This window comes from Emericellopsis atlantica, assembly GCF_019669845.1.
Source record: "Emericellopsis atlantica unplaced genomic scaffold F5Z01scaffold_33, whole genome shotgun sequence".
In the NCBI taxonomy this organism is placed as follows: Eukaryota; Fungi; Ascomycota; class Sordariomycetes; order Hypocreales; family Bionectriaceae; genus Emericellopsis; species Emericellopsis atlantica.
This window is the reverse complement of record NW_025764735.1, coordinates 93,584-106,039: the sequence shown is the minus strand read 5'-3', so window position 1 is coordinate 106,039 and position 12,456 is coordinate 93,584. Positions and strand designations below refer to the sequence as shown.

The 12,456-nt window shown below is 54.2% G+C and overlaps 5 protein-coding genes across 5 annotated transcripts; 2 read left to right on the top strand and 3 right to left on the bottom strand.

Annotated features, from left to right (window-relative positions):
- Positions 1–208: 208 nt before the first annotated feature.
- Positions 209–2,370, bottom strand: F5Z01DRAFT_346663 (alpha-mannosyltransferase). Its single transcript, XM_046259238.1, has 4 exons — positions 1,875–2,370; positions 1,339–1,824; positions 877–1,288; positions 209–826 (listed from the first exon to the last, which is right to left on the bottom strand). Exons 1-4 carry the CDS (start codon positions 2,156–2,158, stop codon positions 485–487), a joined length of 1,524 nt encoding a protein of 507 aa, XP_046114656.1. The 5' UTR covers positions 2,159–2,370; the 3' UTR covers positions 209–484.
- Positions 2,371–2,855: 485 nt separating this feature from the next.
- On the top strand, positions 2,856–3,794 carry F5Z01DRAFT_346636 (uncharacterized protein). Its single transcript, XM_046259237.1, has one exon. It carries the CDS (start codon positions 3,091–3,093, stop codon positions 3,583–3,585), a length of 495 nt encoding a protein of 164 aa, XP_046114655.1. The 5' UTR covers positions 2,856–3,090; the 3' UTR covers positions 3,586–3,794.
- A 157-nt stretch (positions 3,795–3,951) lies between these two features.
- F5Z01DRAFT_628863 (subunit IV of cytochrome c oxidase) lies at positions 3,952–6,307 on the bottom strand (the record flags this gene model as incomplete). The annotated part of the gene is made up of 7 exons (XM_046261628.1): positions 3,952–4,122; positions 4,186–4,445; positions 4,513–4,608; positions 4,685–4,889; positions 5,063–5,153; positions 5,220–5,437; positions 5,510–6,307. The coding sequence occupies 7 exons, from the start codon at positions 6,305–6,307 to the stop codon at positions 3,952–3,954; spliced, it is 1,839 nt and encodes a 612-aa protein (XP_046114654.1).
- A 1,093-nt stretch (positions 6,308–7,400) lies between these two features.
- F5Z01DRAFT_628800 (thioesterase-like superfamily-domain-containing protein) lies at positions 7,401–8,495 on the top strand (the record flags this gene model as incomplete). The annotated part of the gene is made up of 2 exons (XM_046261625.1): positions 7,401–7,646; positions 7,698–8,495. The coding sequence occupies 2 exons, from the start codon at positions 7,401–7,403 to the stop codon at positions 8,493–8,495; spliced, it is 1,044 nt and encodes a 347-aa protein (XP_046114653.1).
- A 637-nt stretch (positions 8,496–9,132) lies between these two features.
- On the bottom strand, positions 9,133–10,317 carry F5Z01DRAFT_628785 (Alpha/Beta hydrolase protein; the record flags this gene model as incomplete). The annotated part of the gene is made up of 1 exon (XM_046261623.1): positions 9,133–10,317. The coding sequence occupies one exon, from the start codon at positions 10,315–10,317 to the stop codon at positions 9,133–9,135; it is 1,185 nt and encodes a 394-aa protein (XP_046114652.1).
- Positions 10,318–12,456: the final 2,139 nt, after the last annotated feature.

Below are 12,456 nucleotides of genomic sequence, written 5' to 3'. Positions count from 1 at the left end.
AACGGCCAACTTTTTTCGGGGAGCAAGGAGCGAGGTCACGTGGGCCCCACGTCAATGTCTCGCAACACCAAGATGCCCATCAGCGATGTTCGCCGTTGATATTGTAGTACAATCATCACGTTCAGCTATGCTTTGCAATCTCTATTGCTTTGTCATTTTCCAGTGAGTGCAAAAGTATTGACGAATAATTCCAAGTCTATTGCCGAACGAGAAAGACTCTTCATGAGCCGAGCTGCACTCCAATCAACTACCCCTTTACCCAGAATACTACAGTTTCGTAAACCTCTGTATGTCTATGCCAAACTTTTCCAACTCTATGTGGTATAGCCTCATAAAAGGAAAATCAGCCAAAGTGAAAACGCCGGTCGCTGAAAGCCACCTATTGCCGCCGTCGTCGTTTGAGAGTCTCCCGTCTCTTGCAAAGCGTCCAACCAACCCCAATTCTAATTACGTAGCCCCAAAGACAAACAATGTACAGAGATCATCATGGGCTGGCCCAGCCGCCCGCAACATCCACCCACTCCGCAAGGCATGAGCCGTCTTTGCCCTCCACATCGACAATGTCGGTATCGCAGCGGCAGCGACACCCGACACCGTTTTCTCTCTCTTCGTCATAATCGGCCCAGTACGCGTCTTCTTCTTTGCGACGCTTCTCATTAGGGTCTGCCATTTCGAAATACGGTTCTCGTGGTAATTGGGCGTCAGGCGCATTGGCCGGACAGTGCTGGATTGTCGTGTGTCGGTAGCCAAAGTCACGGAAGTAATGGATGTCCTTCGGTGACAACAGAACGCCGGCGGCCAGTGAATGAATGGGAGCATCTCCCCACTGCATCTGTTAGTAGCTGACTATATTCAGGCACCGGTCATGTAACTCACTCTCTCCATCCAGAAGCCGCCGCTGCGGTCCATCATCTCGAAAAAGTCGTTGTACTCCTTGCTGCGGAACCAGCTGAGGCGCGCAATCTCAAAATTGGACCAAAAGTGGCACATGTTGTACTTTTCGCCCTCCATCGCTTCGGGGTCAATCTTCTCATGTGAGTGCTTTCTGTGGTCACTCTCCAGGATTTCTTCCGCGAGTGGAGGGTTCTTGTCATTTTCAACGTCCTTCAACTCCTCCTCCGGCTGGGGTTCCACAAACATCTCCCACATGCCTTGGGATTTGATGTTGTTGAGACGCTTGTACGCCGAAGCATATCGAAAGATGTTGGGAACCGTCTCGCGAAGCTCCTTGACGGCAATTGTGAAACCATATGTCTTGTTGGCCTCAATCATTTTGAGGAACGGATCGCTGTGACGGGTTAGCCAAGTCCAAACCCGCGCGCTTGCCGAGAAACCTACTATGTAATGTCACAGAAGTATGTAATCTCGGGCTCGACGCGCCAGTACCACTCATACTTCTGCAGCAACGGGTGGTTGTAGAAGAACCCGGAGTAGAAACGACACATTGCGTGGTAACTCTCTAGCCCTCCGTACATGACCGCTGCGTCGCCTTGCTTCGCAATGCCCTCCTTGGCCACCTTGGGGTCGATCCAGTCAGGGAAGCCCCATGTATGCGGTTCTACCACCCCGAATTCGACGTTCGAGGATGCATATTTCGCCACCGTTTCTTTGAATGTCTCGTTGAATTCGACGTCATTGAGGAAGACGTACGGATAGTGGTACCATCGATTGAAGTGGCGCTCGACGGACTTGATCGACTGAATGACGCCGTCAAGCTCCTTGTTGCGTGCAAGGACGACAAAGGCGGCATTGGCGCGAGGTTGCGAAGTGTCTGGTTCGAGGCAGCCCGTCGCGAAGACCTTGTCGTGCTTCTCGCTGATTTTCCTAGAGCGCGTGAGTGCCACTTCGCTTCGAAGAATCTCTCCTGCACTGACCTGATGGCTGGAGACGCCCCTGCGGGCATCAATGATTGCGAGGAAGAGCCAGGGTGCATCACGAAGAGCACCAGTATCAAGACCAGAACCAATGTTGGAAAAACGATTATCACCCCCATTGGTACGGATACCGATGAATTCCCCCGTAGTTTGAGGGGCTTCTTGAAAAAGTCTAGCTTTGACGACAATGTCTTGCTCTTGCTTCTACTGCTCTTGTCGTCGTCTAATGATGGTAGCTGGATCGCGCGAGTCGATGCACCCCTGGCCCTCCTAACTGGCTCCATGGTGATGCGATCTGTCCTGCCACCCGGCAGGTGTAACTTCGTCGGCCAATTGTGGTTGTTGTTTGTAGGTCTGCGCCCGTCGCAGGCTGTGATCTCTGTCGGCAAGCAAAAGTTTCGCGCGATATTCTGTCGTCAGGAGCGGGATTGCTCAGGATCGATATCTTGGAAACAGATGATGAGCTGTCGGCGAATGAAGTACCCTGGTCACCGTATGCTCGTCGTTATCGTTTCGGCTCCTTCGATCGGTCAGGCTGTCGATGTCTAGCCCTGTGCGAAGGTACTGTAGGACGAGGTGCGAGTCGGCAGTGGAAAGAGTCAGGCACCTTGTTTCAAATCGTCAAGCTATGGCAGAATCCGCGACAGCTTATCGTGCGCTTTGGAGGGTTTAGTGGAAAAAAGAGGACCGATCAGCGCAATCGACCCGTTTATTGAGGGTCAGGTACGTATGCCGGCGGGATGGGAGCAGGCCAATAGGTGGACCTGGTCACCTGGCAGGTCTTGAATTGATAATGTGGAAGCTGGTGGAGCTGCCAGAGCGAAAAGGGGCAAAGAGAAGTCTTCTGGGCGATTCTATTGGTCCGGCAGCTGAGATGTCTCGACGGGCACACAAAATGTATCGTAATCGTAGGTAGTTGCATGCTCTGCGTAGGGATTCGAGCTGTTCTGTTGCTTGATGTGCTGCGAATACGGAGTAGCAGTTGATGGGTTAGGTACGTAAGTAGGTAGTCGACGCCAAGGTTTACACGCGTGCAGTGTGCCGAATCTGGCAGACGCTGGTTTTAGAGAATGGATCCGCTATTATAGTGCGTCAACCAATGAACGGCCCCTAAATACTGTCACCACGATGGACCCGGATTTCAAGCTTCAAGTTCGTTTCACAAACAAGAGACTTGTCCGCACGCCGCAGGTCGGGCGCCTACCCTCAGCACGCCATGTCTCAAAAGATCACAGGCAAAAACTTATCGTACGACACGTCTTTACCGCCATTCCTACAGGCCTTACGATCACAGACTGGCGGTAGTGACCAGCCTCAGACAACTGGACAGAGACGTGCTGCGAAGAAGCGCTCGGACAGCGAGGACGCTGAAGACGTTCCAGTCGTCGTCGATGAGAATGGCAATGTTGTGACGGTTGAGGTTGATAAAGAAGGGCAGGTGAAGCCAGGGGAGGCGCTCGACCCAACGACTGTGGAAGGTCCTGAAAAGGATGAAGTGAAGGAAGCAAAGACAGATGCTGAGACCGCCAAGGCTGCCATTGGAGGCCGGAAACGCAAAGTCGGAAGGCTCATCGGCGACGCTGGGAGCCCTGCGGAACAGGACGAGAAGGACGGGGCAAAGGACAAGGTCAAGCAAGATGAGGCGCCCAAAGCCAAGAAACCCAAGAAGAAAGCACAAAAAATCAAGCTCAGCTTTGATGATGAAGACTGAGCGTGTGCCTGAGCTTTACTGGCCTACACGAGCAGTGCCTTGCACATCGAAGCACACAGAAGATTTAAGCATGGCTACCAGTTGCCGTCAGGTCTACTATACACCGGCTGTCGACGTCCTGGCTCTGGATCACCCGCGCACATAGTGGCACGGGACTTGAGATCTAGTTCACAGTTGCAATGGGCGCCAGTCACGACACAGGAACACGCACGTGGAGATGACGCTTCGACGTAGTTTTACGTTGGAATACAAAAGAAACGAGTCATCGTAATCTACAGCCCATCCGGCGGGGAATCGCTGCCCTTCTCCATGCTACTTCTTTGGTACAACCCCAATCAAACTCCAGATCCTCAACTAGCGATCCGCTTATCGGTAGCGGTACTCAGGCTTGATGTAGTCGGCAAAGGTCTTGGGCTCCTCATAAGCAGGATCGTGGTGGTCGTGGTGATGGTGGTGGTCGTCCTGGGGGCCAATGTACTCCATCTTGTAGACGCTGCCGCACTCGGGGCAACGCTCGACGGGGCGGTCGCGGGTCACCTATTGAGTCAGTCAGCTCTGCGTCATCGTCGCAGGGTCCTGTGCAAGAAGAAAAAAACATACACGCAGCCATGCGACACCGTGGGAGTCGGCGGGGAATCCGGTGCAACCGGCAAACTGCTCGTCGCCGGCAGACTTGATGGTGATGGGGTCCTCCATCGTGCCGAGGCGGCTGGCGTCGAGTGGGCGCATGTCGAAAATGTCAACACCCTCCATCTTTCCGAGAATCTCGAGACGCTCGAGACCGGTAGCCTGCTCGAGATCGGTGGGGACAGTGCCGGGGGCAGCACCGGGACCGAAAAGATCCTCCTCGCCCTTCACCTCTGTTCAATGCCTTGTCAGCCCATGCTCGGTCGAGTATCGCCCAACCATCCGGGGCGCGTCACGCACCATTGAAGACCTTGTAGTGGCCAACCTTCTTGTCGGCAGTACCGGCGAGAGCAGCGGCCTGCTCGTTGGGCGTGGCAGGGTTCTTTGGGGCCTCGCCTAAGTAATCCATCGTGTCAGCCCAATGTTCCCATTCCAAGCTCGGCTAACCAGGATTTTTTCGGAGTCGACATACAGCGGATGAAGGAGGTGGTGAAGCTGCGGGTAGCAACACGGGCGGCGACAGGAGCGCGGCGAGCCGCGACGGCGACAGTGCGCTGGAGGAACATCGTGGAGTCGGGTTCGGGGGGTCGGTAATGTGGTGATGCGGTTGGAGATGATGTTGTCGAGGGATTTGTGCAGATGGGCTCATCTGGCACGACGTTGGAGCGTGGATCCATCTTCGGAAGTCAATTGACCAATGAAGGAACCCATTTGCAATCACGTGACTCATGGGCTCCCGAGCTATGGGGCATCACCAGGCCACATGAAAGTATCACGGCTGTTCGCGTGAACAGTCTGTCGCATCAATAAATCTCAATGAATCAATTTTGGGTATCATGCTTCAAAATACAGCCTCAAAGTTCTGACCGCTGACGCCTTCGTAGCAATGCAACAAATGCTGCCAATATCTCGACCCAGCTTCTTCCCAAACGCCAAATAGCCTGTGCTCAGACTCAACCCTCAGAGCGAACATAGCAAACGTTGTCCAACATGAACACAATCAGGACCCGCAAGGACCCCCATTGGGTGCAGTATGGCCTTGAGTTTGACCGCTGCGTTGCTGGCGGTACACGTTGATTCCGGCGTAGGTTGACTGTTCTGCTAATCGAACCCTCTTCTTCTTCCGCTCGAGCTCTTTCTCCCGAGTAGCCTGTTCGGCCTCTTCACGTAACTTTTTGGCGCGCTCATCCCGTGCCTTGCACCCGCCGACGTTCATGTCGTATGTCTGCTGGCTGCGGCGATTGATCTGGTCCTTGAAAGCAACGCGCTCCTGGCGTTCATTGACCTTCTTTTGGACCTGGTTTACGCCATTGTTGTAGTAAGGCTTTGATTCTTTGGTTCGACCAAAAGTCTTACCCGATGGTTGCTTGAGATGATAGGCAAAGGCTGTCATCATGCGCAGCATCTTGTCATCGGAGTTGTGCTTGTCAATCATGTTTGTGATGACCCTCTTGGCAGCCTTTCTCTGTTCATTCGGGAGCTGCCGTTGGCTTCGGCGGATAGCTGCTTGTCCGATTCTCCAGCGGAGGAAATTCCAAGGTTGCATAGTAAGCTCGCCGTGTTGGTAAAGGATCTCCAAGTCGTACAGGCGAAGGGCAAGACTGTACATCGTCTCCTGCTCGCACAGGCCATCGTCCGGGAGGTATCGCTTGTTGGTAACTTGGTTCGGGTGGGCGACGGTATTAGGGCCGAACATTTTGCCAATCTTGTGCTGCTTTGAACAGTTGTCGGAGTGACGCTTGGCAGTGTCGGCTATCAGCTTCCTCTGCCTCTTTTGCTCTACGGTGATAGGCACGGTCTTCTTCGCTTCTACTAAGCGGGCTGTCCACTCGGCCTTAAGCCGCTCCTCTTCTCCTTCGCGGGCGATATAAGCGTCCAGAGATCGCCAGTGCGGATTCCAGTACGGAGAGTCTTCGCTGATTTTGTTGACCGGCACTCCTCGCATACTCTCGGGATGGGTATACGTGTTGCCGTCTTCGCTCACGCGAAACTCGACTGTCTCCGATAAGTACTGTCTCAATGCGTCGATGTCAAGGTCGTCAGAGCCACGGTTGACATTCGTCGTTTCGTCGACGCCAACGTCTGTTTCAGACATGTCGACCACCGGGGGTCCGCGTTAGGCCTTAGCTCGCAGTGACGTTGTTGGCCTAGTAGTGGCTTGATTAGCTTGTGAGGCCTTCAGTGCCGTGCACTCGCGATCCGCTTGATACGTTTAAGAACCACAAGAAGTAAGCTAGGTGTGATGTTAGTATAAGGGCCAGGGCGCGAGTCCATGTGTTACTTACCGCGGCTTAATGAGCGTAGCTTAAGTATTTCCACGCGATTTGCTAGGTTTAGTTGTGAAATCGTGTGGTCGTAGTATCAAGAGGGTAGGTAAGGTAGGTAGGTCTCGTAATCAGGAGCGCGGGCGATAAAGCGGAGGGGTTAGCAGTGGATAGGAGAGAGGAGTAAACATCGAGAAGTCGCGGTAAAGGTTCTCTACGTAAATAACATCAAAGGGGGCCGGAGCCTTATAGGTGTGTTATCTATCGTGAGTGACGTTACCGGTTACGCAAATTACAACACACCGCCTGCATGCGGAGCCAAGTATATCAGACGAAGGTTCTGTACTACCCTATGCCCCTCTTGGTCTCGCGAAACGATAGCGACACGCGCTTTTGTGTAGATGGAATATACATAACGCGATTACTTACGCGATTGTTATTGGTTTTTAGGCATTGTACTTGTTACTTATTAGGGTCTCTTGACGTGCTATCTTGAGGGCTTGACTGATTGTTGACAGACGACAGGCAATTCCTCTCTAAAATCAGACACTGTCGCGCCGTCTCATCGCAACCTTGACAACTGAGTTTTTATCTTCACGACCAACCATAAAGCATACACCTACAATTTCGCAGCCATTTGCCTCTGTTGCAAGATGTCCAAGCTCGGCGTCATTCTACCCCATGGGGCCAAATACGCTCCACCATTGCGGCTAACGTACTAGCAGTATTGGCAATGCCGAGGTCCAACTGCTCCTCCTATTGAATCTCGTCGCGTCCACCAAGATTAGTATTCCTAGAACTATCACTTCAAAAAATTGAGTTTGCTAAACGCCAGGACTCAAAGGGTCGCATATTGCATTCGAGACAATGGCAGACAAAGCTGACGAGGGCGAGACTTATACGCGCCACTCCTTCCAGGAATGTATGCAGCTCACGCGGATATCGAGCGCAAATGGGAAGGATGCACAGCGATATTTCAGCCACCAGCAGCCCTGGAGGCCAGGCCAGGACTTGGGATGGAGCATGAATACGCAAAGGAGTCCAGAGCGCGCGAGGAAGTTTGGTCCGGGTGCGTACGGGGCTCATGTGTACGCCCAAGCATCGTATGCAGCTGCCAAGGCGATCGAGGAGGACAAGTCTATACAGAGCGCCAGCCAACTTGCTATTTCCGTGAGTCTCATCGTAGAGCGCGTCGCCCAATTCTGAACTGACCCAAATTAGTCTATACAAGGCGTCTTCTCCCGCCCAGGCCTCCAGGACAGACCGTTTATTTATGATGTGTCAAACATCAGTACGGGACGGTCTTTTTCTACCCAGCTTGTGGTCGCACGCCAACCTTTCGAGCCATCTAGCAAGCCTGAGGGTCCTTTCCCACTTTCTGAAGCAGATCTGCCGCTCGACGAAGTGGCCTTTACGAGCCTGACGACTTTCAAGAGGCCAACAGACACGCCGTCAGAGGTGCAAGAGCGGGACTCGCCACAGGTTCGCTTCGCCGAGATTTTGCAGTCGAGGGCGGCGGATGAGTGGGAGGCCTCTCCCCAAGCCGATATCGATATCGTGCGCGAGACGTTCCCCATGAAGGGACATGGGTCCTTTCCCATCTTGGACATGTACAAGGTCGACATGACGGGGTACAACGCCAGCAAAGATATTCCAGATCGACGGCAGCTGACGTTGTACCGCCTACACAAGCCAGTACCTGAAGACGACATCAATGCACACATCCTCTGCCACGCATACGAGTCCGATCGAAATGGGCTCATTATGCTCGGGAACCACCTCGGCTATGGATATAGCCTGGGCCCCACGGCCACGCTGAGCTACAGCTTCTTTGTTCACGTCAATGGCGACGAGGCGGTCATGAGAGGCGACGGATGGTGGGTTCAGGAGATGTGGTGGCCTCGGGTGAGTGCGGGACGTTGCATGCAGGAGACAAGACTCTGGAGTCCCGAAGGAAAGCATATTGCCAGCGGATACCAGGACGGGATGGTCTTGCCTGCGAAGAAAAGCAAGATTTGACGAGTACATACTTATACATATATATACACCGGATACTATGTGTTACATTTCTGTACGGCGAAGCCTGAACCTCTGTGGTGCGGGCCTCTACATACACAGACCGCTCTGGAGGCCTTTTCAGGGACGCCGCTAGGGGTTCGTCATCTCGTCTGACTTGAGGACGCTGCTTTGCACCTAATCGAGTCTGCAGAAAAAAGAGCGTCGACAGGGCGGCACGTAATCAGCGACGAGATCGCAGGGCAGCCAGCCGACCGAGAGCGTCGTTGGAAGAAGACCATCGAGCTCTATGATAGAGCCTATTAAAAAGCCTCCGCACAATAGATCATCAGTGGGGATGGGCTCCTGGTGAAGCATTCTCATTTGTTCTTGCCCTGTTCTTGCCGGGTGTTGAGGTCCGGAAGCCTCCGACGCACGTCAGCCTGGGATGACGGCCAAGTGCCCAGGTAAGTAGAGCGTGCTGACTGATGCATGTTGCACCCGCAAGTGCTAGACGTGGCAACTTTTGGCGGGAGGCTTGGGGGAGTGCGCTCTTTCTACTCCTGAGTGCATGACTAGAGTTTCGTCCGAGCTGCGGCTTTCGAGAGGGCATTGCAGGACTAGCAGATTTGCCAACTGACCTGGCTTAGTGATGAGCCAGTCACTCATCCTCCGACGCGGAATCTGACTCATCTTGTTCACTGCTCTCTTCCTCTTCGTCGTCGTCGTCTATGGTAATGGTTTCGCGTGGTTGTTCAGAAGGCTTTGGCATGCCATTGGCGGGGGCGCTCTCTGGGGGAGGAGGAGGAGGTGGTGGTGGCTCTGGGCCTGCAATATTCGCAAGAAAAGCCCACGCTGCACTCTGCAATGTGTCGCGGGCCGTGGCATGCTCAGTGTCCTCACATATGACCAGTTGCGCGTTGGCGATGCCTGTCTTGAAACCGATGCCCGCCTCGACCGGATTCATTACGTTTGCTTTGTTTGCCACAGCCAAGGTCGGCGTCCGGATCTGCCTGAGCCAGGACCTCAAGTCGTAGTAAGGCATGTTCATTGAGTACGCAAAGTTGTGCGTCTCATGGTGCAAGAGCCGGGACGCAAGGGTGATGTGCGGCTTATAGATGTGTCTGATCTCTGACACAGCGGCGGCAAAGTCTTCCTCGTCTACGCAAAAGCCAGACCAGAGCCTGAGCTGGCGGTCCACGTCTGGTTTCGGGCCTTTGCCCTGGTACGTCAGGACCGTTTTGAGATTCCCCATGGAGGCGTGGACACCGTGGACCCAAGTATCGTGAAGGATGAGCGCAGAAAGACGCTTGGGATACGCAATGGCGTATTGCAAGGCAATGCAGCCGCCGTAGCCGTCGCCAACCAGTGTGAAATGAAGGTAGTCGCCAGCCCAGCGGCTCAACTCCTCAATGTCGACGAGCCAACGTTGGTGGGTGAAAGGGCCCATGTCATCACTGCGACCGGAGCCCCTGAGGTCATATATCAGCAGACGAAATCGCTTGGCTAAGAAGCCGAATTTCTTCTGGGATTCCTTCATGTCTGATACGCCCGGGGAGTCGTGAACTACGATAGCCAAGGGCAAAGTAGGCTCATCATTGATGATGGCAACGCGCAGGCGCGCCTTATCACGGAGCTGCACGCAAGTATTGAGTACCTTGGAGAATGAGGCGTCCTTGATGAGATGTCGACTGCTGCTATTGCCAATGGCCACCGATTTGGGGTCATCTTCATCAGCCCATTGTGGCAGGCGTGATATCCGCACGAGGCCCCACGCGCGGATCTGGATCTCTAGACCGCGTCTGCCAACGTGATGACCAGTTCGTTGCTTGATTATGGGCTCCATGATTCTGTGTATTTCTCGGTTGGAGTGCCCAGCCATATGCAGGTCAACAATCTCTTGGCGGAATGGCTGCAGAATGGTGCGGGAGAGCCTGGGTCGGTGGCCTAGGTTCCATTGCTGCAGGGCGCGCCGGAGGGTGCACGTTGCAATAGGGCGGTTACCACGCGACTCTAACAGTTCATTGACAGCAGGAAGCAGTGTTCCTGGCGTGTTGAAGGCAGGGTTCATGGCCAAGATCTCAGATTTGATCGACTCGAGGTCGGCCCTCGGCCGACCTGGGTTGGCCTTGCGCGGCATGGAGATGGATACAATGGAAGGACACCAGTGGTGTGAACTGTTGGGCGACGATTGACGATGTTTGTTGCTAAGCCCCCCAAAAGAAGGAGTACGCGTTGCGAGTTTTGCTCCTTCCCTTCACGCTTTTATGGGGCAGTGGGGAAAAGACCTGATGTGAGTGGACGTGTGAATGTACAAGGCTCCTAACAGAAGATCACACTATCGCTAGCTGGTACTGATAGTGGTGACCTAAAGGTGGAATTGCACCAGGCTCCCCTTTCCCCCGTACCTTCCTTCAAGCTTCTGAAGTTCTGACGCCTTGGCTACCAGGTATCTTGGCCATCTTGAATAAGAGCAGGTGCCAGCTGTATCTTTCGAGAGCTTGACAACGTGGTGACATTGCAACTCCACAGGCTCTACGCAAGTAGCCCTCGAGCACCTGAAATTCCGCGACAGCTACTACGCAATCCACGCAGTTTGGCGTCATCAGCAGACCTCAGCGACGGCACTTGTGCTGCACGTAACCTTGCCCAAGTCTGTCTGTCCATCACCTGCCACGCTGCCACCTGGTCGGTCGGTCACTATCTGGACAGGCCCATCCATGTACACGTCGCAGAAATGTCAAAAAGTTCGATGGAACCATCGATTGCCCCCACACGCAACATGGCAATCAGTTCGCTAGCTGCCTGTCTTGGTAGCTGCTCCTCGACATCTGCACGTGTGAGCTGCGTGAGCTGCTTTGGCCTGCCTGTCGTGGCTGAGACAGAAGGTGAGTGGTCGCTCGTCGGTCGCCTATCTACGTATATGCCTTTTTGAGCTCGACTCACCGCCAGCGATCGTCACCGATGGCCAGACGTTCGGCAGTCCATTGACTTGTCGTTCGTCCAGGGCCGACATCCGGCGCTTGTTGCTCGCTCACCAAGCCACGTTGCCAAGTTTGCCTCTTTCAGTGCGGTCCAGGCGGGCCACTTGTGGCTCTGCGAATTGACGGGAGAGCCTTCTGGATGCTCATGTCCAAATTGCCATTAATCAGGAGTTGAAAAATCGCGAGAGCGTGAGCTTGTGCTCACAGCGTGCTCCAGTCCCCCGAGATGCACGGCGTTGATCACCTAATTAATACGTACTGCAGGTAGGTTACGTACAAGGACCTTGGGTGCTTGGGTGGATATTTTCCGCCACCCAAATTCGAGGCCGTGGTTGATGAACGAGGAGGTGGGGAGCTCCAGACTTTCGCTGCGGCTGCGGCTGCAAGCTGCTGCAAGCTGCATCCACCATTCAGCCTGGAAGATTATTTCTCGGAGCATGAAATTGGCAGCTGAGAAGCAGGACGGACGGTAGCTCAATGCGTTGCGCTGCGAGCCTGGTCCCGGGCCGCTGAGAATACGCACTGCGATTCCTCCCTCGGCCTGATTACCTGACAGGGCTGCTAGCAGGCCAAAGGACGGATGGCAGCAACACGCGAGCATTTCTACCACACTTGTTGAACACACATGCACCACGGAAAAAAGCCGTGGATCCTCACTTGTCGCCGCGGCTATTTTCCAGCCGTCTGCAACCAGCCAACCATGTGTCAACCACCAGGCATTCAGTGTTCACACCCTCTGCCATCCCTGTCGGGCCTTCTCGATTAGGGCAGCACATCCCCCGGGAAGCAGGCCTCTTCCAAACGAAACGCGGGGCAGCTGGGTCCATGAGGAAGAGAGAGGGGCGGCGCGCGCTGTGAAGTGTGAACTGATGCGCTAGCTCGCTTACAAGCCGCGTGCGTGGGAAGGATTGGAGTCCAGTCAGGACCGCTGCCTCCGAGTCCGAGCCAAGGTCATTCGCCTGCCTCCGAAGACGAATGGTGGCCCTTTCTGCCATGTGCCC

Bases quoted from the DNA above. Each gene is read 5' to 3' on its own strand.
- F5Z01DRAFT_346636 (XM_046259237.1), top strand. From the start codon at position 3,091: ATGTCTCAAAAGATCACAGGCAAAAACTTATCGTACGACACGTCTTTA.
- F5Z01DRAFT_346663 (XM_046259238.1), bottom strand. From the start codon at position 2,158: ATGGAGCCAGTTAGGAGGGCCAGGGGTGCATCGACTCGCGCGATCCAG. The intron at 1,825-1,874 runs GTCAGTGCAGGA...CACGCGCTCTAG, and splicing joins GGGGCGTCTCCAGCCATCAG to GAAAATCAGCGAGAAGCACG. The intron at 827-876 runs GTGAGTTACATG...TAACAGATGCAG, and splicing joins GCGGCTTCTGGATGGAGAGA to TGGGGAGATGCTCCCATTCA.